The 24,455-nt window shown below is 39.0% G+C and overlaps 1 protein-coding gene across 14 annotated transcripts in view; it reads left to right on the forward strand.

The window, feature by feature from the left end:
- The window catches only part of BRCA1 (BRCA1 DNA repair associated), a 72,154-nt gene that overhangs the window by 9,277 nt on the left and 38,422 nt on the right, over positions 1 to 24,455 (forward strand). For 3 of the 14 annotated variants that reach the window (XM_086357511.1, XM_086357510.1, XM_086357517.1), the window contains 8 exons: positions 6,717 to 6,794; positions 7,755 to 7,843; positions 9,925 to 10,064; positions 11,103 to 11,208; positions 15,248 to 15,293; positions 16,281 to 16,357; positions 17,302 to 20,715; positions 21,086 to 21,174. In XM_086357511.1, the coding sequence (XP_086213637.1) occupies positions 6,717 to 6,794; positions 7,755 to 7,843; positions 9,925 to 10,064; positions 11,103 to 11,208; positions 15,248 to 15,293; positions 16,281 to 16,357; positions 17,302 to 20,715; positions 21,086 to 21,174 (4,039 nt within the window). The remainder of the gene's footprint in view (positions 1 to 6,716; positions 6,795 to 7,754; positions 7,844 to 9,924; positions 10,065 to 11,102; positions 11,209 to 15,247; positions 15,294 to 16,280; positions 16,358 to 17,301; positions 20,716 to 21,085; positions 21,175 to 24,455) is intronic. The other 11 variants (XM_086357513.1, XM_086357512.1, XM_086357518.1 and 8 more) reach the window with 7 other exon arrangements.

Below are 24,455 nucleotides of genomic sequence, written 5' to 3' on the forward strand. Positions count from 1 at the left end.
AAAGGACAGATTAAATTATGAACATTCATTTCTTTGAGAGCCTGTGGAAAAAGGCACTTTTACAGACAGAGGAAGTAATAGGACCAGAGGTATGAAGAGAAGAAAGAATACGTACAGGAAAAAGAAACTAACTTCCTGTGTATTCAATTCAGTTCAGTCGCTCAGTCGTGTCTGACTCTTTGTGACCCTATGAACCGCAGCACACCAGGCCTCCCTGTCCATCATCAACTCCTGGAGTTCACGCAAACCCATGTCCATTGAGTCGGTGATGCCATCCAACCATCTCATTCTCTGTCGTCCCCTTTTCCTCTTGCCCTCAATCTTTCCCAGCATCAGGATCTTTTCAAATGAGTCAGCTCTTCTCATCAGATGGCCAAAGTATTGGAGTTTCAGCTTCAACATCAGTCCTTTAAATGAACACCCAGGACTGATCTGCTTTAGGATGGACTGGTTGGATCTCCTTGCAGTCCAAGGGACTCTCAAGAGTCTTCTCCAACACCACAGTTCAAAAGCATCAATTCTTCGGCGCTCAGCTTTCTTTATAGTCCAACTCTCACATCCATACACAACTACTGGAAAAACCACAGCCTTGACTAGATGGATCTTTGTTGGCAAAGTAATGTCTCTGCTTTTGAATATGTTATCTAGGTTGGTCATAACTTTCCTTCCAAGGACTAAGCGTCTTTTAAGTTCATGGCTGCAGTCACCATCTGCAATGATTTTGGAGCCCAGAAAAATAAAGTCAGCCGCTGTTTCCCCATCTATTTGCCATGAAGTGATGGGACTGGATGCCGTGATCTTAATTTTCTGAATGTTGAGCTTTAAGCCAACTTTTGCACTCTCCTCTTTGACTTTCATCAAAAGGCTCTTTAGTTCTTCATTTTCTGCCATTAAGGGTGGTGTCATCTGCATATCTGAGGTTATTGATATTTCTCCTGGCAATCTTGATTCCAGCTTGTGCTTCCTCACGCCCAGCCTTTCTCATGATGTACTCTGTATATAAATTAATAGAGAGGAGCTGTACTAGAAGAGAAAGGAGCCCTCAGAGGGGAGATACTTGCAAAACAGAGAAGGTGCAAGAAGAGACAGAAGAAAAAAAAAAAACAGAAGAGACAGAAGGGACTGAAATAGAAAAGGGATGCAAGAAAGAGAATTGTTATTTGTGAACAGTAATGAAGAAAAAGGAAATTAATTCTATAGAAAGATTTTGAGATAGAGTAGGGGTGGTTGAGGTAGTTGAGCTCAGTGAAGTTGGAGGTGAAGACATCTGTTGAGACTGAGAAGGTTAAATAAAGTTGGTAACTAGAGGAGAATGAAAAAGGCTTGCAATTCTTAATATGGAGGATATGACAAGCAGAAAAGGCAGCCATATTTTAAGTGGTATATTAGAATTAAAATTGTAATATAATGCCTGTGTGATATATCAACTTTTCATGAAGTAGCTTCTGTAATACCTTTATAGTCTGAATAACACCTTGATCTATATGAAAAGAAAGCTCAGAAAAATACCCCCAAGCATTAATTGGATTTTCTGAAGGTGGACTCTAATTGCTAACAATAAAGCAGCTTTGGTTTTTTTTTTTTAGCATTTATTTATTTATTTAGGCTATTTTATTTATTTATATAGGCTGAACCAGCTCTCAGTTGTGGCATGTGGGATCTAGTTCCCTAATCAGGGATCGAACCTGTGCCCCCTGCATTACGAGCACAGAGTCTTATCCACTGGGCCACCAGGGAAGTCCCTAAAGCAGCTTTGTTGACCAAGTAAGCCTGTAGATCTGAAGTCTTTCCTGAGATATACAAAAGCTACAGTAGTACCAGTTTAGAAAACGTTAGGTCATTCCTGCATTAGCTTGTAGTTTCTAAACAACAGATGAAATGTATAGTACTTTTTGAAAGCTCTAGACCACATTGTCCAAAGAGATATAATCTGAGCCATAAATCTAACTGAAATTTTCTTATAGCCACATTATTAAAAGATTTTTTTTTTTTTTGCTGTGCCAAGGCATGTGGTATCTTAGTTCCCAGACCAGGGATGGAACTTAATTCCCCCTGCAGTGGAAGTGTGGAGTCTTAACCACTGGACCACTAGAAAAGTCCCTACTAAAAGGTTTTTTTTTTTTTTTAAGGTGAAATTAACTATAGTTATATATTTTTAATCTAGTTATGACACAAAATTTTATCATTTCAAAATATAAAAATGTTAGTGAAATAATTGACATTCTTTTTTGTGGTAAGTCTCTGAAAGCCTGTGTTTTTCCATACTTAACATACATCTTAGTTCAGACTGGCCACATTTCGAGTGCTCAGTAGCCACATGTGGCAGCTGTGTTGGATAACACAACTCTAGAAAATTGACTACTCAAAGTGGGACTCATGGCTCTGCGGCAACCACATCACATGGGAACTTGCTAGAATCTCAGCCTTACCCCAAACCTACTGAATCAGAATGTGCATTTGAAGAAGATCCCTAGGAGATTCTTATGTATATTAAAGTTTAAGAAGCAGTGTTCTGAAATGGTGATCTTTCTAGACACTTACTTGGAGGATAGTATTAATGAGACTAGAACAAGCGTGGCTGAGGTTGAAAGACCAGAAAGACCAAGTAAAGCAAGTCTTGAGGTCAGTTAACTGAGGAGATCCGGATAAGTGGTAAGTCAGTGTCAGGGAGGTTTCATGGCCAGATACATTAGATCATGATACCAGGGAATTCTGGAATGTAGCAATAGGTTGGTGTGTCAGAGGGCCAGAAGTAGGCAAGAGATGGATAATCTAGCAAGTAGATGAACGTAGTCTTGCAGGAGTCTAGCAGCAGAAATGAGAAGTTCAGGGTGGCAGTTACAAAGGAAGAAAAGTAACAGCAACCCAGCCATGGGAGATTGAGGGTTAGCAATGAGATTCTCATCCTGAGGAGACAAGAGCCTTGACCCACGGGACTGATACTCGTGAAGGAAGTCAGGCAGAATCTCCCAGATGAAGAACTCAAGATAGCTTCTTAATTGTTGTTGTTGTTTTTTTTGTTGTTGTTGTTGTTGTTTTTAGCTTCTTAATTGTTGGAACTAAAGTACAAACTAGAGGTTTGAGCAAGAAAACAGAGCTTTAATTACCCAAACTGACAAGGTTTGGTGGGACCAGCAACGTAAGTGGATGCTGAGATGCTAAGCGACGGAGCTGTCAGGGTCTTTATTTCCTCTAACAAGGGACCATATTAGTCCATTATCTTAGCTCTGTTGACAGTAATCCAGGGCACACAATATAACAATGTAGCCAAAAGTCAGCTTGCCTTTATTTTGCCTAGACTTAAAACTATTAATTCTTTACTTCCTGCCAGGATAGACTTGGACAAGCAACTCAAAATCAGATGAGTTTCCATAACTTGTTAAACTGTTCAGGGTACAGATATGCTAAAAAATGAGTACTCTGAAAAGTCCCCCAAATTAGTTTTGTGGCACTGTGATTTTACTATTCTCCATCAGCTTTTTCTTGTAAAGCTGAAGCTGCCCTTTGGAAAACATAACTACATTTGCTTTAAAAATGTATTGCCTTTCCTTAAGCATTGGGCTTTAGAAACCCAAGAAACCCGAAACTTGTCTCAGACCTTTTCGTTGAGAACCTTGTGTAGAACTTGTATACGTGTTCTCATTTAATCAGTGTATCACGTAGATTCTCCAGAGCTCTAAAATAGAGTTTAATAAATTCTTCAGAGCCCTGAAAGACATGCCAGTGTTCTGTTGATCTGTCAGTATTTTCCTTACCTCAGTCTTTTCAAATCATGTACAAGTTCATTTTCTCTTTCGAGTTTAGTTAATAACCTTTATGCGTCTGTCCTTTTCCTAGCGTAAAGAAAGATTGCAACCCATATCTTGGTTGATTTCTACATATCTGCTTCTCTGGTGTTATTTGTGTAATTATGTACAGGCTACAACATCTATAGCTTAGCTTGTCATCCTATAGCTTCCCTACTGTATTCTGCAGTCTTGTGTTTAGGGAATGACCTCCCTACCTCTACTCTGAATTGTTAAATTGTGCCATTTGCCAGTGCCATGCTTTGATGCCTCCTAGAGCCATTATGGTAGAGTGCAGGTAGTATTTGCATCTTCTCAAGGAATTGTTGGAGAAGGCAATGGCACCCCACTCCAGTACTCTTGCCTAGAAAATCCCATGGATGGAGGAGCCTGGTAGGCTGCAGTCCATGGGGTCGCTAAGAGTCGGACGCGACTGAGCGACTTTACTTTCACTTTTCACGCAATGGAGAAGGAAATGGCAACCCACTCCAGTGTTCTTGCCTGGAGAATCCCATGGATGGGAGAGCCTGGTGGGCTGCCGTCTATGGGGTCGCACAGAGTCGGACACTACTGAAGCGACTTAGCAGCAGCAGCAAGGAGTGGTAGCCTCTATTTTGTGGCTCTTTTTTTTTTTTAATTAAAAAGTTTATTTTTTTGGCTACACCACACCAACATATATCTTAGTTTCCCCACTGGACCTCCAGGGAAGTCCCTGTTTTGGCTCTTTAAATGGACTTTTTATACAAAGCAGCTAACTTTTTGACACCCCCATTTCCTAACCTATATGCTGTCAAGTGCAATGTGGTCGTTCAAGCATCTATATAGGTGTAGAGGTGTAGAAGGACCCCTGGGTCTCCTTGACCAACCCTACCTACATTTACTTTATCTGGTGGAAAAGCCATGGGCTTTGCTATTGCAATACATTTAAGTTCTAGATCCAATATCACCTTTACCACTTACTTGATTACTGTGTGATCTGGGACAAATCTCTACTGTAAAATGAAGATGATACTTCAGGGTTGTGTTGATAGAGCAATGCATGTTAAAAAGGACATGGCCAGTAAAAAGTGCTTCTCTTAAGTGTGCTGACTCACCATTCCCACTGCCTTTTCAGTTCCCATAATCTTTTCTTTCCTGGTATCTTCTCTCTAATCCCTTCCCCACTCACCTCCCTCGCCATAATATCATGCCCTTTATAATGGCAGGGGTTTTATTTTCCTTTTTCACTGAATTTCTTGCATTAGAATGATACCTAACTTATTAAATATTGGTTGTATGAGTGAATCACTGCTTTTAATAATCATCACCACAGCTACTTCTGCTCTCTTCCCTTTTCTGTCTACCTCTGTTTTGGGTCTTTTGTCTTTTTCCTAGGGAATGTTGATCTTTATGGACACCACCAGCCAATGGGAGCAGTAGTTTGCTTTATTAAGGAAGCTAACTCTGAACACGTTGCATATGATCATCAAAGTCTTCTTAGCCATATTCACTGTCTGAGACAACCAAAACAATTGTTCTAGATGCCAAGCCATCCTAAAAGCCTGAGTGAGCCTCCTCCATTCCTTAGAGGTCTGGTGAATAGCTTGGTTCAACAAGTGTCTGGTTCAACAGACACTCTGTTGGGCCTTGTAAATATAAAAATGAGCATGTTTTCTTCCTGCTTTGAGGTTTTTGTTTTTTTTTAAACATGTCTTATTGAGATATAATTTACATGCTATAAAATCCATCCATTTAAAGTGTACAATTCAGTTTTTTGTTTTGTCTGTTTTTAAAAATATTTATTTATTTGGCTATATCAGGTCTTAGTTGCAGTGAGAGGGCTTCTCTGTAGTTATGGTGCTCGGGCTCAATTGCCCCATGGCATGTGGGATCTTCTTGGACCAGGGATCGAACCCATGTCCCCTGCATTTGCAAGCAGATTAGCAACCATTAAACCACCAGAGAAGTCGCTTTTCATGTGCTTATTGATCACTTGTTTATCTTTGGAGAAAATGGCTCTTCAAATCCTTTGCCCATTTTTTAATTGGGTTACGTTTCTTTTTTACTGAGTTTTAAGAGTTCTTTATATATTCTGGATACAAGTCCCTTATCAAATATATGATTAACAGATATTTTCTCTCGTTCTATGGATTATCCTGTCAGTTTTTTCATGGTATTATTTGTACCACAAAAGTTTTTAAGTTTGATACTCCCGTTTTTTCCTTTGGTTGCTTGTGCTTTTGCCATTTCTTTATTTAAGAAACCATTGCTTAACCCATGGTCACAAACATTTATATTTTAGTTCTTGCATTTAGTTCTGTGACCCATTTTGAGTTAATTTTTCTGTATTGTGTGAGGTAGGAATCTATATTTGTTTTTTTTTTTTTGCATGTGAATATTTAGTTGTCCGAGTACTATTAAGATTATTCTTTTTCCATTTAATTGTCATGGTGCTATTGTTGAAAATCACTTGACCATAGATGTATGACTTATACTCTCATTCTGTTCTATCTGTTTATCTGTCTTTATGCTAGTACCATACTGTCTTGATTACTATAACTTTTGTATTGAGGTACTAAGTTTTTAAACTAATTATAATAATTTTACCTGAGGTACTTACCATTTACATCTGATTATGCAGCCTGAAATGCTTATGAGTATATCATTAAATATGCTATATTAACTTTTAATAAGTTTAATTTGATCATAACAGAAAGACATATGGATGTAAGTTCAGTTTTCATAGATTATTGCTTATGTAGTTTGGTTTTCTTCTTATGCAGCATCTAAAAACAATTAAAGAAAGCCACTTGTTGTAATTCATCTGCCATTACCTTCAAAATGGCTCTTAAGTCCAGTCAATAGATCGTTTCATGGTTATTTGCTTTTTGAATATTCTCTCTGCAGAAAAAGAATATAACTTGAGTTCTTTTCATTCGTTATAATTTATAGATTTTGTATGCTGAAACTTCTCAACCAGAAGAAAGGGCCTTCACAATGTCCTTTGTGTAAGAATGATATAACCAAAAGGTATATAATTTTGGTAGTTGATGGGAGGTTAGAAGTGACAATATCAGGAAAAAGTGAAAATTCCTTAATAATATAGTTGGTGTTTCTATCAAACCACTCATCAGTAGAAAAATATATGAAAGGCTGTTTAGCTGACAGGGTAAATTATGTTCAAAATCATTTTTCTGAGAGTTTTATAGTACATCTGCCTTGTGCAGTTATTTGCAATTCATTGCCTTTTTCTAATCCTTCTGAATGATATAAGAACTTACAGTCTTACCTAATATAGGACTGTACCACCCTTCCCCCATTATCTTAATGCTGATTTTATTTTTCTTTCTTGCACTTATTTCTACTTAATTTTTTACACACAAACACAGTGGATTTATATATTGTGTGTCCCTCTGGCCAGGATGTAAGTTCTGTTAGGACACTGGCTTTGTCTATCTTGGTCAACACTGTTTATCCAATGTTTGGCACATGGTAGTCAGTCAGATTTAAATGAATAAATAAATTATATTGTCCTACAACTTTCCTAAACCAAAATCTCTCTTTGGACATTGTTATCTATCTGTGATTTCAAAATAGTGTAATCATCATTTGGCAGAAATCCCTGAGAGCTAGAATTGGGGGTTTGGGTGGATGGGATTCAGATGTCAAGAATACTAAATTCTATATGCAGTGGATTTATATCTACTGTGGATTCAAAGTACTATTATTTTAGATAGTTATAGGCTTTTGAGAAGCTTGAATGGCAAAAATACATGTATATAAAAACAATACTGCTGTATGGTTTATTCTGCTGTCAGTGATGTTTTGATTATAGTGTAATGTCACTTAATAGCTCTGTTCTTATCAAATTTTTTTTTTTTTTTTACTGTTGCTGCATCTTTTTTTATTTGTTTAATGTCTTTTCTTATTTTAGTGTCCTTAAGTTGATAATCTCCTGCTAAGTGTGTCTTTCAATCAATTTACTTTCAGAAGCCTACAAGAAAGTACAAGATTTAGTCAACTTGTTGAAGAGCTGTTGAAGATCATTCATGCTTTTGAGCTTGACACAGGATTGCAGTGTAAGTACTGCATAACCCCAGGTACCAATGCTCAGTTCAGTTCAGTCGCTCAGTCATGTCCGACTCTTTGCGACCCCATGAACCACAGCACAGCAGGCCTCCCTGTCCATCTCCAACTCCCGGAATCCACCCAGACCCATGTCCATTGAGTCGGTGATACCATCCAACCATCTAATCTCTGTTGTCCCCTTCTCCTCCTACCCTCAATCTTTCCCAGCATCAGGGTCTTTTCAAATGAGTCAGCTCTTCACATCAGGTGGCCAAAGTATTGGAGTTTCAGCTTCAACATCAGTCCTTCAAATGAACACCCAGGACTGATCTGCTTTAGGATGGACTGGTTGGATCTCCTTGCAGTCCAAGGGACTCTCAAGAGTCTTCTCCAACACTACAGTTCAAAACCATCAATTCTTTGGCCCTCGGCTTTCTTTATAGTCCAACTCTCACATCCATACACGACCACTGGAAAAACCATAGCCTTGACTAGACGGACCTTGGTAGACAAAGTAATGTCTCTGCTTTTGAATATGTTATCTAGGTTGGTCATAACTTTCCTTCCAAGGACTAAACGTCTCTTAATTTTATGGCTGCAATCACCATCTGCAGTGATTTTGGAGCCCAAAAAATAATGTCAGCCACTGTTTCCACTGTTTCCCCATCTATTTGCCATGAAGTGATGGGACCAGATGCCATGATCTTAGTTTTCTGAATGTTGTACTTTAAGCCAACTTTTGCACTCTCCTCTTTGACTTTCATCAAGAGGCTCTTTAGTTCTTCTTCACTTTCTGCCATTAGGGTGGTGTCATCTGCATATCTGAGGTTATTGATATTTCTCCCGGCAATCTTGATTCCAGCTTGTGCTTCCACCAGCCCAGCATTTCTCATGATGTACTCTGCATATAAGTTAAATAAACAGGGTGACAATATACAGCCTTGACGTACTGCTTTTCCTATTTGGGACCAGTCTGTTGTTCCATGTCCAATTCTAACTGTTGCTTCCTGACCTGCATATAGGTTTCTCAAGAGGCAGGTCAGGTGGTCTGGTATCCCCATCTCTTTCAGAATTTTCCAGTTTATTGTGATCCACATAGTCAAAGGCTTTGGCATAGTCAATAAAGCAGAAATAGATGTTTCTCTGGAACTCTTGCTTTTTCAATGATCCAGCGGATGTTGGCAATTTGATCTCTGGTTCCTCTGCCTTTTCTAAAACCAGCTTGAACATCTGGAAGTTCACGGTTCACATATTGCTGGAGCCTGGCTTGGAGAATTTTGAGCATTACTTTACTAGCCTGTGAGATGAGTGCAATTGTGCAGTAGTTTGAGCATTCTTTGGCATTGCCTTTCTTTGGGATTGGAATGAAAACTGACCCTTTCCAGTCCTGTGGCCACAGCTGAGTTTTCCAAATTTGCTGACATATTGAGTGCAGCACTTTCACAGCATCATCTTTCAGGATTTGAAATCGCTCAACTGGAATTCCATCACCTCCACTAGCTTTGTTTGTAATGATGTTTCCTCAGGCCCACTTGACTTCACATTCCAGGATTTCTGGCTCTAGGTGAGTGTGAGTGATCACACCATCGTGATTATCTGGGTCACGAAGATCTTTTTTGTATAATTCTTCTGGTATTCTTGCCACCAGCGCTCAAGGGGCCATCTATTAAAATGGAAGTTTGTGCAGTTATTTTATATGAATAGGTGATAAGACCATACCTTTTGGTCTAGGTTAATTTTAACTACCTGTAATCTTTTTTTTTTTAATATATGTATGTTTAAATTTTATTTATTTATTTTTGGCTATGCTGGGTTTCTGTTGCTGTGCAGGCTTTTTTCTAGTTGCAGTAAGCAAGGGGTACTCTCCAGTTGCTCATTGCGGTGGCTTCTCTTGTTGTGGAGCACAGGCTCTAGGGTGCACAGGCTCAATAGCTGTGGCACATGGACTTAGTTGCTCCGTGACATATGGGATCTTCCTGGATCAGGGATCTCCTGCATCGGCAGGTGGATTCTTTACCACTGAGCCACCAGGGAACCTAATACATTTTTTTTTTCTAACTGCAAAAATAGTGTTTCTCTTTGTAACTCACAGTTGCAAACAGCTATAACTTTTCGAGAAAGGAAGATAACTCTCCTGAGCATCTGAAGGAGGAAGTTTCTATAATCCAAAGTATGGGCTACCGGAACCGGGCCAAAAGACTTTGGCAGAGTGAACCTGAAAATCCTACCTTGGTAAGGCCACTTTTGTGTGTTCTGATAATAACTCTTTATGGAGCATGAGAGTTAGTGAACGTGCTGGATGCTTTTGGATTTATATAAAGTCAAGTAAACAAGGGAAGATGGTCAATTAAGTATCTGAACAAGAGTTAAAGGAGTTGAGAGAAGGTCCCTGGTTTTAGTGCTTTATCCATTCTGATGCTTGTCTAAGATGGCCACAAGGACACTGATGGTTTTTAGCTTGCTAGCTTTTGTTTTATTATTATTTATTTGCTAAATTTTAAAATAACCGTCTTATGGCACTTCTCCAGACACGAAGAAGTATCTTCTATTTTACTTCCTCTGAAAAGTTGCCGGGGGTGGGCGGGGGAGATCAGTTTTTAATACTTGAAAATTGCTTCAACTTTAAGTGTGATTGTCAAAGAAAATACAGAGATTTGCTCTATTGTTACTCATATGTGAATGAATAATGAGGATCTTAAAAATAATAGTTCTCATAGGACCAGCATTCATTTCTCAGTAGATGTTGAAGGGCCCCAAAAGAAGGAAAGCTTCATCAGAGTAATATTCTTTCCTGTACTGAATATTAAGCCTGCTGGATTTTATTCTTTTCTTTTCTTTTTTTATTTTCATTTATCCTTTTTAAAAATTTACTTTATCTTCGTTATTGCCTCTGTTATCAGATGTGATTAGAAGTGTGTAGTAAATCAATTTCATTCCTTTTCTACACTATAATATAAAGTATTAGTTTAAAATATGCTTTCCCCATTTAAAAAAGAAAGAAAATGAAAATTTAAAATATGCTTTCCTTATCCTTAAAAAAATTACACAGATGATACACACTTAAGTATAGAAAAATTTAGAACAACTGAGAGAGGGAGAAAGTATTCAAACCACACAAGACTCGTACATCTTAGTGCATAGTTTGCCAAGTGTTTTTTTGAGGTTAGCTCATTGATACCTGTCTGTTTGTTTTGTCCAGAGCTTTGAGTTTCTCTTAAGGAAAACAATGCATAGAACTGGCTAACGATTTGTTGATCATTTACTGCTTAGCAGGAAACCAGTCTTACTGTCGAACTCTCTAACCTTGGAATTGTCAGATCTCTGAGGACAAAGCAGCAGACACAATCTCAGAATAAGTCCGTCTACATTGAATTGGGTAAGAGTCTCAGATTTTGTAAGTTTAGAATAATAGTTGCTGGATTCCTTGTCTAAGAGTTTTACTAAAAACCTTGGTCACAATTTATGCAATGGCAGGGAGCCCTGAAAAGTAAGAATAAAATAAATTTTCTAGCCTTATGATGTGTGATAAATAATGTAGAAAGATGCAGGTCTCACTTTAAAGCACCTTACTTTATAAAGAGAACAAAACGAAGGATATGTGGTTTTCAGTTAAGTTTAGTTCAGTCGCTCAGTCATGTCCGACTCTTTGCGACTCCATGAATTGCAGCACGCCAGGCCTCCCTGTCCATCACCAACTCCTGGAGTTCACTCAAACTTAAGTATGTGCAAACACAGTTTGGGAAGATGGAGAGTAGGGCTAAGAAAGAACATGATGGGTGGGCTATAGCATTTGGGTCTAAGATTTGGAAAACTCAGCAGTGGCCACAGGACTGGAAAAGGTCAGTTTTCATTCCAGTCCCAAAGAATGCTCAAACTACCGCACAATTGCACTCATCTCACACGCTAGTAAAGTAATGCTCAAAATTCTCCAAGCCAGGCTCCAGCAATATGTGAACCGTGAACTTCCAGATGTTCAAGCTGGTTTTAGAAAAGGCAGAGGAACCAGAGATCAAATTGCCAACATCCGCTGGATCATTGAAAAAGCAAGAGAGTTCCAGAGAAATATCTGTTTCTGCTTTATTGACTATGCCAAAGCCTTTGACTATGTGGATCACAATAAACTGGAAAATTCTGAAAGAGATGGGGATACCAGACCACCTGACCTGCCTCTTGAGAAACCTATACGCAGGTCAGGAAGCAACAGTTAGAACTGGACATGGAACAACAGACTGGTCCCAAATAGGAAAAGCAGTACGTCAAGGCTGTATATTGTCACCCTGTTTATTTAACTTATATGCAGAGTACATCATGAGAAATGCTGGGCTGGTGGAAGCACAAGCTGGAATCAAGATTGCCGGGAGAAATATCAATAACCTCAGATATGCAGATGACACCACCCTAATGGCAGAAAGTGAAGAAGAACTAAAGAGCCTCTTGATGAAAGTCAAAGAGGAGAGTGCAAAAGTTGGCTTAAAGTATAACATTCAGAAAACTGAGATCATGGCATCTGGTCCCATCACTTCCTGGCAAATAGATGGGGAAACAGTGGAAACAGTGGCTGACATTATTTTTGGGGCTCCAAAATCACTGCAGATGGTGACTGCAGCCATGAAATTAAGAGACGTTTAGTCCTTGGAAGGAAAGTTATGACCAACTAGATAGCATATTCAAAAGCAGAGACATTACTTTGTCTACCAAGGTCCGTCTAGTCAAGGCTATGGTTTTTCCAGTAGTCATGTATGGGTATGAGAGTTAGGCTATGAAGAAAGCTGAGCGCTGAAGAATTGATGGTTTTGAACTGTGGTGTTGGAGAAGACTCTTGAGAGTCCCTTGGACTGCAAGGAGATCCAACCAGTCCATTCTGAAGGAGATCAGCCCTGGGATTTCTTTGGAAGGAATGATGCTAAAGCTGAAAGTGCAGTACTTTGGCCACCTCATTCGGAGAGTTGACTCATTTGAAAAGACCCTGATGCTGGGAGGGATTGGGGGCAGGAGGAGAAGGGATGACAGAGGATGAGATGGCTGGATGGCATCACCGACTCGATGGACGTGAGTTTGAGTGAACTCTGGGAGTTGGTGATAGACAGGGAGGCTTCGCGTGCTGCAATTCATGGGGTCTCAAAGAGTCAGACACAACTGAGCGACTGAACTGAACTGAAGATTAATTATACTAGACTAGAAAGATTTATCTAGACTTTATCGACTACATCAACATCTTTGACTGTGTGGATCACAACAAAGTGTGGAAAATTCTGAAAGAAATGGGAATACCAAACCACCATACCTGCCTCCTGAGAAATCTGTATGCAGGTCAAGAAGCAACAGTTAGAACTGAACATGCAACTACAGACTGGTTCCAGATCAGGAAAGGAGTACATCAAGGCTGTATATTGTCACCCTGCTTATTTAACTTATATGCAGAGTACATCATGTGGAGCTGGATGAAGCACAAGCTGGAATCAAGATTGCCGGGAGAAATATCAATATGCATCCTTACGGCAGAAAGTGAAGAAGAACTAAAGAGCCTCTTGATGAAAGTCAAAGAGGAGAGTGAAAAAGGTGGCTTCAAACTCAACGTTCAGAAAGCTGAGATCATGGAATCCGGTCCCATTATTTCATGGCAAATAGATGGGGAGACGATGGAAACAGTGAGAGACTTTATTTTCTTGGGCTCCAAAATCACTGCAGATGGTGACTGCAGCCATGAAATTAAAAGACACTTGCTCCTTGGAAGAAAAGCTATTAACAACCTAGATGGCATATTAAAATGCAGAGACATTACTTTGTCCACAAAGGTCCGTCTAGTCAAAGCTATGGTTTTTCCAGTAGTCATGTATGGATGTGAGTTGGACCATAAAGAAAGCTGAGTGCAGAAGAATTGATGATTTTGAACTGTGGTGTTGGAGAAGACTCGTGAGAGTCCCTTGGACTGCAAGGAGATCCAACCAGTCAGTCCTAAAGGAAATCAGTCCTGAATATTCATTGGATGGACTGATGCTGAAGCTGAAGCTCCAATACTTTTGCCACCTGATGCGAAGAACTGACTCATTGGAAAAGACCCTGATGCTGGGAAAGATTGAAGAAAGAGGAGAAGGGGATGACAGAGGATGAGATGGTTGGATGGCATCCTCAACTCAAAGGACATGAGTTTGAGTAAGCTCCAGGAGTTGGTGATGAACAGGGAAGCCTGGCGTGCTACAGTCCATGGGGTGGCAGAGTTGGACACGACTGAGTGACTGAATTGAACTGAAAATTAATTATACTAGACTAGCAGAGAAGGGAATGGCACCCCAGTCCAGTACACTTGCCTGGCAAATCCCATGGACGGAGGAGCCTGGTAGGCTGCAGTCCATGGGGTTGCTAAGAGTCAGATACAACTGAGTGACTTCACTTTCGCTTTTCTTTTTCATGCATTGGAGAAGGAAATGGTAACCCACTCCAGTGTTCTTGCCTGGAGAATCCTAGGGACTGGGGAGCCTGGTGGGCTGCCGTCTATGGGGTCGCACAGAGTCAGACACAACTGAAGCGACTTAGCAGCAGCAGCAGCAGCAGCAGAAAGACTTAAGAACAGCTGAGCTCAGTTCAAACAGGTCTCTCTATGCTTTATCCTATAGAATATATTTATAATTGGTAAGAATGGCCCTCCTTTGGGCTCCCAGGAACCACCATATGTTTGCCATAGCACTAAGCAGATTCTTCAGAAATTTCGTATATGTCTTTTCCTCTTTTAAGATCATAAGTTCCTAGACTACAGATGTTGCCTCATAAAAATAATTATAATAGACAATATTTAGGAACAGTTACTGTAGTCCAGGCACTGGGGTTTTACTTGTGTTACTCTCATAAGATGCATGACAAACCTGAGGTGGTTCCAACTATTACACTGTTTTATAGATGAGGGAATTTAAGGCACAGAGAGGTTAAGAAATTCTGCCGGGGTCGTAAAGCTAGGTAGTTAGTGACAGAGCCACAATTCACACATGGGAATTCTGGCTTCAGAACCTGTACTTGTAACCACAGTTCTTTGTTGCCTGACATACGTATCATTGTTCCTGCAATGTAGTGTATGTGTGCTAAGTCACTTTAGTCGTGTCTGACTGTTGCGACCCCATGGGCTGTAACCCGCCAGGCTCCTCTGTCCATGGGATTCTCCAGGCAAGAATACTGGAATGGGTTGCCATGCCCTCTTCCAGGAGATCTTCTTGACCCAGGGATCAAACCCACATCATCTCCTTCATTGGTGGGTGTGTTCTTTACCACTAGCGCCACCTGGGAAGCCCTGCCATGTACTGGGTGCTCAGTAAATATTCCTTGAAAATATGTTTTGCAACAAGTACAGTTTTTTGAGTTTAACCCTTTCAATAAAAATCCTTTTATTGATTTCTTATTTGGGGGTCTTTGGGGAATTTTTTTAGGATCTGATTCTTCTGAAGACACAGTTAATAAGGCCAGTTATTTCAGGTGAGTCAGAGTGCTTTTTTCTATGAAACTGGCATTTTTGTATTTAGTTAATATTAAGGATTGATATTTCTTTAGGTCAGAATCATGGCATTGGAATAGACCTTAAAGATAATCTACTTTAACCTTATTTTATAGCTGAGAAAATATCCTTTTTGTTTGTTTGGTTTCTTAGTAAAGCATTTGTAAGAGTTAAAGTAACAGTAGAACTCTGCACAGACTTGCTTCCAGCAGATGGCTGTGCTCTGGCTTAGTTCCTTGTGTACAACAGTGTTGACTCAGTGGTGATTGTGGCTGCTGAAAACATTACTCAGTTTTCAATTTTTCCTTCTACTGTTCCTTAATTCTGTCTGTAACTCAGACTTTGTCTACATCAATTAAAGCATAATTTGCAAGCAGCCCCAAAATGGATTACTTGTTAAATTGCTTTCCTTAGGAATTATTGCATGACCCTAAGATCTGTGATAGCTTGTCTGAACTATGATAATGTCACTGTCAATGAGATTTTGTTTGCAAGTGACATTTTCCTGGTCTCCCCATTGGGAGAAAATGGTTTTTAGCTTGAGAAAAAGCCCAGAAGGCAGTGTTCCAAAGTGATATGTTCTTTGCATTCTACTGGAATGTCTGTTCCATCCCAGTGCTCCCTTTGTTTAGGTAACTGTGCTTGTGTTTTCATTAATACATACTTTAGGTTTTGTTGGTTTTTTCTTTACTATCTTTTAGCTATTATTCAACTGTCATTTAAATTTTGGCTCATATTTGTGTGTCCATAAAGCAATGTTCTATACTCCTGCTCTGATTTTTGTGTTCTGTCTATGACCATTTCATTTTGTCTAGAAGTTACCAAAGGAGAGTGCTGATTTCAGAAAGTGAATCAAATCGATCAGTTTATCACAGCCCTACCTAGCAAAGCTAAAATATTTGATTATTTGACAACCCTGTGCACATATAAACAACTTTTTCACTAAGGCTTGTGTCTTTTCCTTATAGTGTGGGAGACCATGAATTGTTAGAAATCACCCCTCAAGGAGCCAAGGCCAAGACCAATTTGAATCCTGCAGAAAAGGGTAATGGCAAGTCTTCTAACTTAACAGACACTAAAGAGAGAATAAGTAGATACAGTACGGTAATTAGAGTATTTTGAAGAACCATTTGGAACATTTTTATAATTTACAATATCTTTTGGCAGAGTTAGGATATGGTACTTTCTCGGATGTCATAGTACAGCCTGATCTATTTCAATGGCACTAGACCAGTTTGGTTATAATAGTACCCTATGTGATTGGTTGTTGCCTTTTTACTTTTAATTGCTGTGTTTGTATTTCATATTTTGCTTACTAGTACTCAGATACAGGGAGTATTAGTCTGAAGATAGAATGTTATATATCTGATGCCCAAACTGCTTTTTTAAATTGAAGTATAGTTGATTTACAACATTGTATTGATTTCTGCTGCACAGCAAAGTGATTCAGTTACATATATATAAAATACACATTCTTTTTTTTTCCATGTTCTTTTCTATGTTACGGTTTTATCACAGGATATTGAATATAGTTCCCTGTGCTATACAGTAACACCTTGTTATTTATCTATTCTATATATACTAGTTTGTATCTACTAACTCCAAATTCCCCCTCCATCCCTCTTCCAACTCCCTTCCCCCTTAGCAACCACTTGTCTGTTCTCTGTGTCTGTGAGTCTCAAACTGCTTTTAATTCACTGTTAAAGGTTAGGGAACTAGAAGGTGTGATTTATGAGTAGGGAGAATTCTGAAATTAAAATTTTAATTATCTTGAGCAGAAATAATGAGAATCTAGACAAATAGGAATTAAGCAAAAAAGTATGAGCTACATCTTCAGTATACTTGGTAGTCTGAGGTTAATTTCTCTAAGAATAGCCAGTTCTTCATTACCCTCCAACCAAGTTACTAAGTTGTATTAAGTACATATTGTTTTCATACTAATTCTGTTTTTAAGCACCTTGTTGTTGTTGTTGTTGTTGTTCTTTCCAGCTGCTTGTGAGTTTTCTGAGAAGGACATAACAAATACTGAACATCATCAACTCAGTATTAAAGATCTGATCACCACCCAGAAGCATGCAACTGAGACGCATCCAGAAAAGTATCAGGGTATTTCTGTTTCAGACTTTCACGTGGAGCCATGTGGCACAGATACTCATGCCAGCTCATTACAGCATGAGAACAGCAGTTTATTGCTCACTGAAAACAGACTGAATGTAGAAAAGGCTGAATTCTGTAATAAAAGCAAACAGCCTGTCTTAGTAAAGAGCCAGCAGAGCAGATGGGCTGAAAGTAAGGGCACATGTAAGGATAGGCAGATTCCCAGCACTGAGAAAAAGATAGTTCTGAACACTGATCCCCTGTACAGAAGAAAAGAACTGCGTAAGCAGAAACCTGCATGCCCTGACAGTCCTGGAGATTCCCAAGATGTTCCTTGGGTAACCCTGAATAATAGCATACAGAAAGTTAATGACTGGTTTTCCAGAAGTGATGAAATATTAACTTCTGACGACTCGTGCGATGGGGGGTCTGAATCAAATAATGAAGTAGCTGGTGCAGTGGAAATTCCAAATAAAGTTGATGGATATTCAGGTTCTTCAGAGAAAATCAACTTAATGGCCAGTGATCCTCATGGTACTTTAATACACGAAAGAGTCCACTCCAAACCCGTAGAGAGTAATATTGAAGATAAAATATTTGGGAAAACCTATCGGAGGAAGTCAAGTCTCCCTAACTTCAGCCACATAGCTGAAGATCTAATTCTAGGCGCATTTACTGTAGAACCTCAGATAACACAAGAGCAGCCCCTCACAAATAAACTAAAATGTAAAAGGAGAGGTACATCAGGCCTTCAGCCTGAGGATTTTATCAAGAAAGTCGATTTGACGATTGTTCCAAAGACTCCTGAAAAGATGACGGAGGGAACTGACCAAACAGAGCAGAAACGTCATGGGATGAATATTACTAGTGATGGTCATGAGAATAAAACAAAACGTGATTATGTTCAGAAAGAGCAAAACGCTAACCCAGCAGAATCATTGGAAAAAGAATCTGTTTTCAGAACTGAGGCTGAACCTATAAGCATCAGTATAAGCAATATGGAACTAGAATTGAATATCCACAGTTCAAAAGCACCTAAGAATAGGCTGAAGAGAAAGTCCTCTACCAGGAAAATTCCTGAACTTGAACTAGTAGTCAGTAGAAACCCAAGTCTACCTAATCATACTGAGCTACCAATTGATAGCAGTTCTAGCAATGAAGAGATGAAGAAAAAACATTCTAGCCAAATGCCAGTCAGGCAGAGCCAAAAGCTTCAACTCATTGGAGATAAAGAACTTACTGCTGGAGCCAAGAAGAATAACAAAACATATGAACAAATAAATAAAAGACTTGCTAGTGATGCTTTTCCAGAACTAAAGTTAACAAACACACCTGGTTATTTTACTAACTGTTCTAGTAAACCTGAAGAGTTTGTTCATCCTAGCCTTCAAAGAGAGGAGAACCTAGGAACAATTCAAGTGTCGAATAGTACCAAAGACCCCAAAGATCTGATATTAAGAGAAGGAAAAGCTTTGCAAATTGAAAGATCTGTAGAGAGTACCAATATTTCCTTGGTTCCTGATACTGATTATAGCACTCAGGATAGTATCTCATTACTAGAAGCTAAAACCCCAGAAAAGGCAAAGACTGCACCAAATCCATGTGTGAGTCTGTGTACAGCAACCAAAAACCCCAAGGAACTTATCCATAGGGATTTTAAAGATACCAAAAACAACACAGAGGGCTTTCAGGATCTACTGGGACATGACATTAACTACGTCATTCAGGAGACAAGCAGAGAAATGGAAGACAGTGAACTTGATACACAGTATTTGCAGAATACATTCAAGGCTTCAAAGCGTCAGACATTTGCTCTGTTTTCCAATCCAGGAAATCCACAAAAGGAATGTGCCACAGTCTTTGCCCACTCGGGGTCCTTAAGGGATCAAAGTCCAAGAGACCCCCTCAAATGCAGACAAAAAGAAGACAGTCAGGGAAAGAGTGAGTCTAAAAGCCAGCACGTGCAGGCCATTTGTACAACAGTGCACTTTCCTGTGGCTGATCAGCAAGATAGGACGCCAGGTGACGATGCCAAATGTAGCGCAAAAGAAGTAACTAGGGTTTGTCAGTCATCACAGTTGAGAGGCCACAAAACTGAACTTGTTTTTGCAAATAAACAAGGGGTTTCAGAAAAACCAAATCTTATACCATCACTTTCTCCCATCAAGTCATCTGTTAAAACCATATGTAAAAAAAGCCCATCAGAGAAGTTTGAGGAACCTGTAACGTCACCTGAAAAAACATTGGGAAGTGAGAGCATCATTCAAAGTGCAGTGAGCACAATCAGCCAAAATAACATTCAAGAAAGCACTTTTAAAGAAGTCAGCTCAAGCAGTGTAAATGAAGTAGGTTCCAGTACTAATGAAGTAGGCTCTAGTGTTAATGAAGTAGGTTCCAGTGGTGAAAACATTCAAGCAGAACCAGGTAGAAACAGAGAACCTAAATTAAGAGCTTTACTCGGATTAGGTCTTACGCAACCTGAAGTCTATAAGCAAAGTCTTCCTGTAAGTAACTGTCACCATCCTGAAATAAAAAGGCAAGGAGAAAATGAGGACATGCCTCAGGCTGTTAAGGCAGATTTCTCCCCATGTCTAATTTCAGATAACCTCGAACAACCTACGGGAAGCCGTCATGCTTCTCAGGTTTGTTCTGAGACACCTGACAACTTGTTAAATGATGATGAAATAAAAGAAAATAGCCACTTTGCTGAAAGTGACATTAAGGAAAGATCTGCTGTTTTTAGTGAAAGTGTCCAAAAAGGAGAATTCAGAGGGAGCCCTGGCCCTTTCACCCATACACATTTGGCTCAGGGTCACCAAAGAGGGGCTGGCAAACTAGAGTCAGAAGAGACTGTGTCTAGTGAGGATGAAGAGCTTCCCTGCTTCCAACAATTATTGTTTGGTAAAGTAACCAGTACACTGTCTCCATCTACCGGATGTAACACTGTTGCCACTGAGGGTCTGTCTAAGGAAACAGAGGAGAACCTAGAATCATTGAAGAGTGGCTTAAATGACTGCAGTGGCCAGGTAACATCAGCCAAGGTGTCCCAGGAACATCACCTTAATGAGGAAGCGAGATGTTCTGGTAGCTTATTTTCCTCACAGTGCAGTGCAATGGAAGACTTGACCACTAATACAAACACCCAGGATCCTTTCTTGATGTTTGAGCGTCCTTCCAAACAAGTGTATCAGTCTGAAAGCGAGGAAGTTCTGAGTGACAAGGAATTGGTTTCAGATGATGAAGAAAGGGAAACTGGCTTGGAAGAAGATAGTTGCCAAGAAGAGCAGAGTGTGGATTCAGACTTAGGTATTGGAACCAAGTTTTTGTGTTTGCCCCCATCTGTTTTGTAGAGATGAGCTAAATGTCTATGCCTTTGGGGGAACACATTTTAGGAGTTTCCAAGCACAGTGAAAGTAACTGTTTCTTAAACTTTAAACATGTTCCTCCCAGGGTGCTTTTCCTTTAAAAAGTCCATTACCCAGCTAGAACATCTTTTCTATTCGAATGAGATTTAATGCCCTAATTACTGGCAAACTTACATCTGGTTTTCATTATGATTTCTTAGAGGAAATCATCTGGGTGTCCCCAAAGAGTATAATCATTTTGTGTGACATGAAAGTGAAGTTTGTCTTGCCATCTTTTTTTACATCTGAATCTATTTTTATTATAATTTAAGGTGAAGCAGTATCCGACCATGTGAGTGAAACAAGCCTCTCTGAAGACGGTGTGGGGCTGTCCTCTCAGAGCGATATCTTAACCACTCAGGTAAAAAGCACAAGGGAATGTGTATGCAGTGTTCTTTGCATTCACTGCTGTGCCTCCTGCCTTTTTACGTTTGCTTACATCATCCCTTAGAATTAATGGTATAACAGATGTGTATGGGATCTAGTCTCCTCAAATTGAATTGTAAATACCCAGATGGGACACATGGTACCTTCTGTCTGTCTCTCTCTCTCTCTCTCTCACACACACACACACACACACACTTACCAGTTTATTCATTGCAGAACATTAAATACTGAACTTAATGAGAAAGTGAAACCTTCAAAACCCATTTGCCCTATAGCAAAAACGTATTGTGAAAGCACTACTGTATCAGAGGGGTGTGTTTCTTTTCAGTACCAAATTGTTACCTACAAAGTTCTCTTCTTAGTAGAGACTATCTAACCTTTCACTGTTTGATGAATATTTCTTTCTGTTGTTTCTTTGTTAATCAGCTAGTTATTTGTTCTTTAGTGCTGATAAGTCATCTTTTTTAAAAAAAACACACAATTTTACTTCCTGTACCTAGTGGTCAACATACAATATTTTGGTTACATGTGAGGGACATAACAGCTTTGTCATATCTACAACATTTAGTAACATAACTATTTCAGTGCTGCTGGCAGAATAGTCTCCTAGAAAAAAACCTTCTCTACTGAAAATTAACATCATAGTCCTCCCAGAACCTGGCTTTGTCTCCTAATTTTTATATTGTAGAAGTGGCACCAGACTTTTCAAGTTCTTATATTCAAAAATTCAGGCTCATCTCAGCTTATTTTTTTAGAGTACAATCACAGTGGTTGCTGGTGTGATACTGAAAAGAGTTCTGTACCTGACTGTGTTACTTATTTCTGAACTATGATATACACTTTTTTTTTTTTTCTATTTTATTTTTTTTTATTTTGGCTGCACTGGGTTTTTGTTGCAGCATGTGTGCTTAGTTGCCCTGCAACATGTGGGATCTTAGTTCCCAACCAGGGATCAAATGTACATCCCCTGCACTGGAAGGCAGATTCTTAACCACTGGCCTGCCAGGGAAGTCCCAATGCATATTGGGACTTAAGGTGCAGATATCTGGACTACCTGGGATCATCCTGCCCTGACTTCTTTTTCTTACCAAATCTTAAATACACCTTCAGCTACTAGCAAGTGAATGACTTTTTTTTTTTTTTCTGAACTTCCTAAAATGCCAGATTAGATAAAACTGAGAAAAGCCATATAAAGTTATATATGTGCATCATAGAAAACCTAGAAAATACAAATAAAAATCATTCACAGATGAACCTTGAAAACATCATTAAGTAAAATAAGCCGGGTACCAAAGGACAAACTGTATGACTACTTTTATGAGGGACCTAGAATAGTTAAATCCATAGAGACAGAAAGTAGACTAGTAATTACCAGGGACTTGGGGGTGGGAGAAGTGGAAGTTATCCTTTAATGGGCCCAGGGTTTCAATTTAGGATGGTGAAAAAGATATGGAGATAGATACTGATGATGGTTGGACAACAATATGAAAATACTTGATGCCACTAAACTATATACTTAAGGATGGTATATTTTATCACAGTTTTAAAACTCACCCAAAGAGAATGGTTCGGTAAATTTTAACATTTATCTCTGGGAGCATACACAAAAGATAGATAATAGAAGTTGCCTTCAGGTGGGGAAATAGATGATTAACAGAAGGAGAAAGCCTTATTTTTCTCTGAATATCCTTTTTTGTCTTGAATTTTATATCATGTCCTTGTATTAGTTATTTTTAAAATTAAATTCTGTGAGTTAAAAATCACTACTATTAACTTATTGGCATATATTCTTCTACTCTTCCTATTGTACACAAGGGTATGTGTTGTGTACATACCTTATCGTTAAAAATCATTCAGTTATATAATATATTTAAATTTAAAAATTAAAAAAAATCATTCAGTTAATACTCTACATACTTATATTTTATTAATTTATTTTAATTGGAGGCTAATTACTTTACAATATTGTGATGGGTTTTGCCATATATTGACATGAATCAGCCACGGGTGTACATGCATCCCCTATCCCGAACCCCCTTCCCACCTCCCTCCCCAACCCATCCCTCTGGGTTGTCCCATTGTACCGACTTTGAGTGCCCTGTTTCATGCATCAAACTTGGACAGGTCATCTATTTCACAAATGGTAATATATATGTTTCAATGCTATTCTCTCAAAACATCGCACCCTCAGCTTCTCCTGCAGAGTCCAAAAGTCTGTTCTTTATATCTGTGTCTCTTTTGCTGTCTCGCATATAGGGTCGTCGTTACCATCTTTCTAAATTCTATATATGCGTTAATAAAATGTATTGGTGCTTTTCTTTCTGACTTATTTCACTCTATATAATAGGCTCCAGTTTCATCCACCTCATTAGAACTGATTCAAATGTGTTCTTTTTAATAGCTAAGTAATATTCCATTGTGTATATGTACCACAACTTGTTTATCTGTTCGTCTGCCAATAGACATCTAGGTTGCTTCCATGTCCTAGCTATTGTAAACAAGTATTGTAAGTGCTGCAATGAACATTGGGGTACATGTGTCTCTTTCAATTCTGGTTTCCTCAGTGTGTATGCCCAGCAGTGGGATTGCTGAGTCATATGGCAGTTCTATTTCCAGTTTTTTAAGGAATCTCCACACTGTTCTCCAGAGTGGCTGTACTAGTTTGCATTCCCACCAACAGTGTAAGAGGGTTCCCTTTTCTCCACACCCTCTGCAGCATTTATTGTTTGTAGACTTTAAGATAGCAGCCATTCTGACCGGTGTGAGATGGTACCACATTGTGGTTTTGATTATTTGCATTTCTCTGATAATGAGTGATGTTGAGCATCTTTTCATGTGTTTTTTAGCCAATTATATGTCTTCTTGGGAAAAATGTCTGTTTAGTTCTTTGGCCCATTTTTTGATTGGGTTGACAATTTTTCTGGTATTGAGCTGCATGAGCTGTTTGTATATTTTTGAGATTAATTCTTTGTCAGTTGCTTCATTTGCTATTACTTTCTCTCATTCTGAAGGCTGTCTTTTCACCTTGCTTATAATTTCCTTCATTGTGCAAAAGCTTTTAAGTTTAATTAGGTCCCATTTGTTTATTTTTGTTTTTATTTTCACTACTCTGGGATTTGGGTCATAGAGGATCTTGCTATGGTTTATGTCAGTGTTTTGCCTATGTTTTCCTCTAGGAGTTTTATAGTTTCTGGTCTTACATTTAAATCTTTAATCCATTTTGAATTTATTTTTGTGTATGGTGTTAAAAAGTGT

Source organism: Bos grunniens, chromosome 19, assembly GCF_055505025.1.
Source record: "Bos grunniens cultivar Pamir isolate PY7600 chromosome 19, Bosgru_T2T1.0, whole genome shotgun sequence".
In the NCBI taxonomy this organism is placed as follows: domain Eukaryota; kingdom Metazoa; phylum Chordata; class Mammalia; order Artiodactyla; family Bovidae; genus Bos; species Bos grunniens.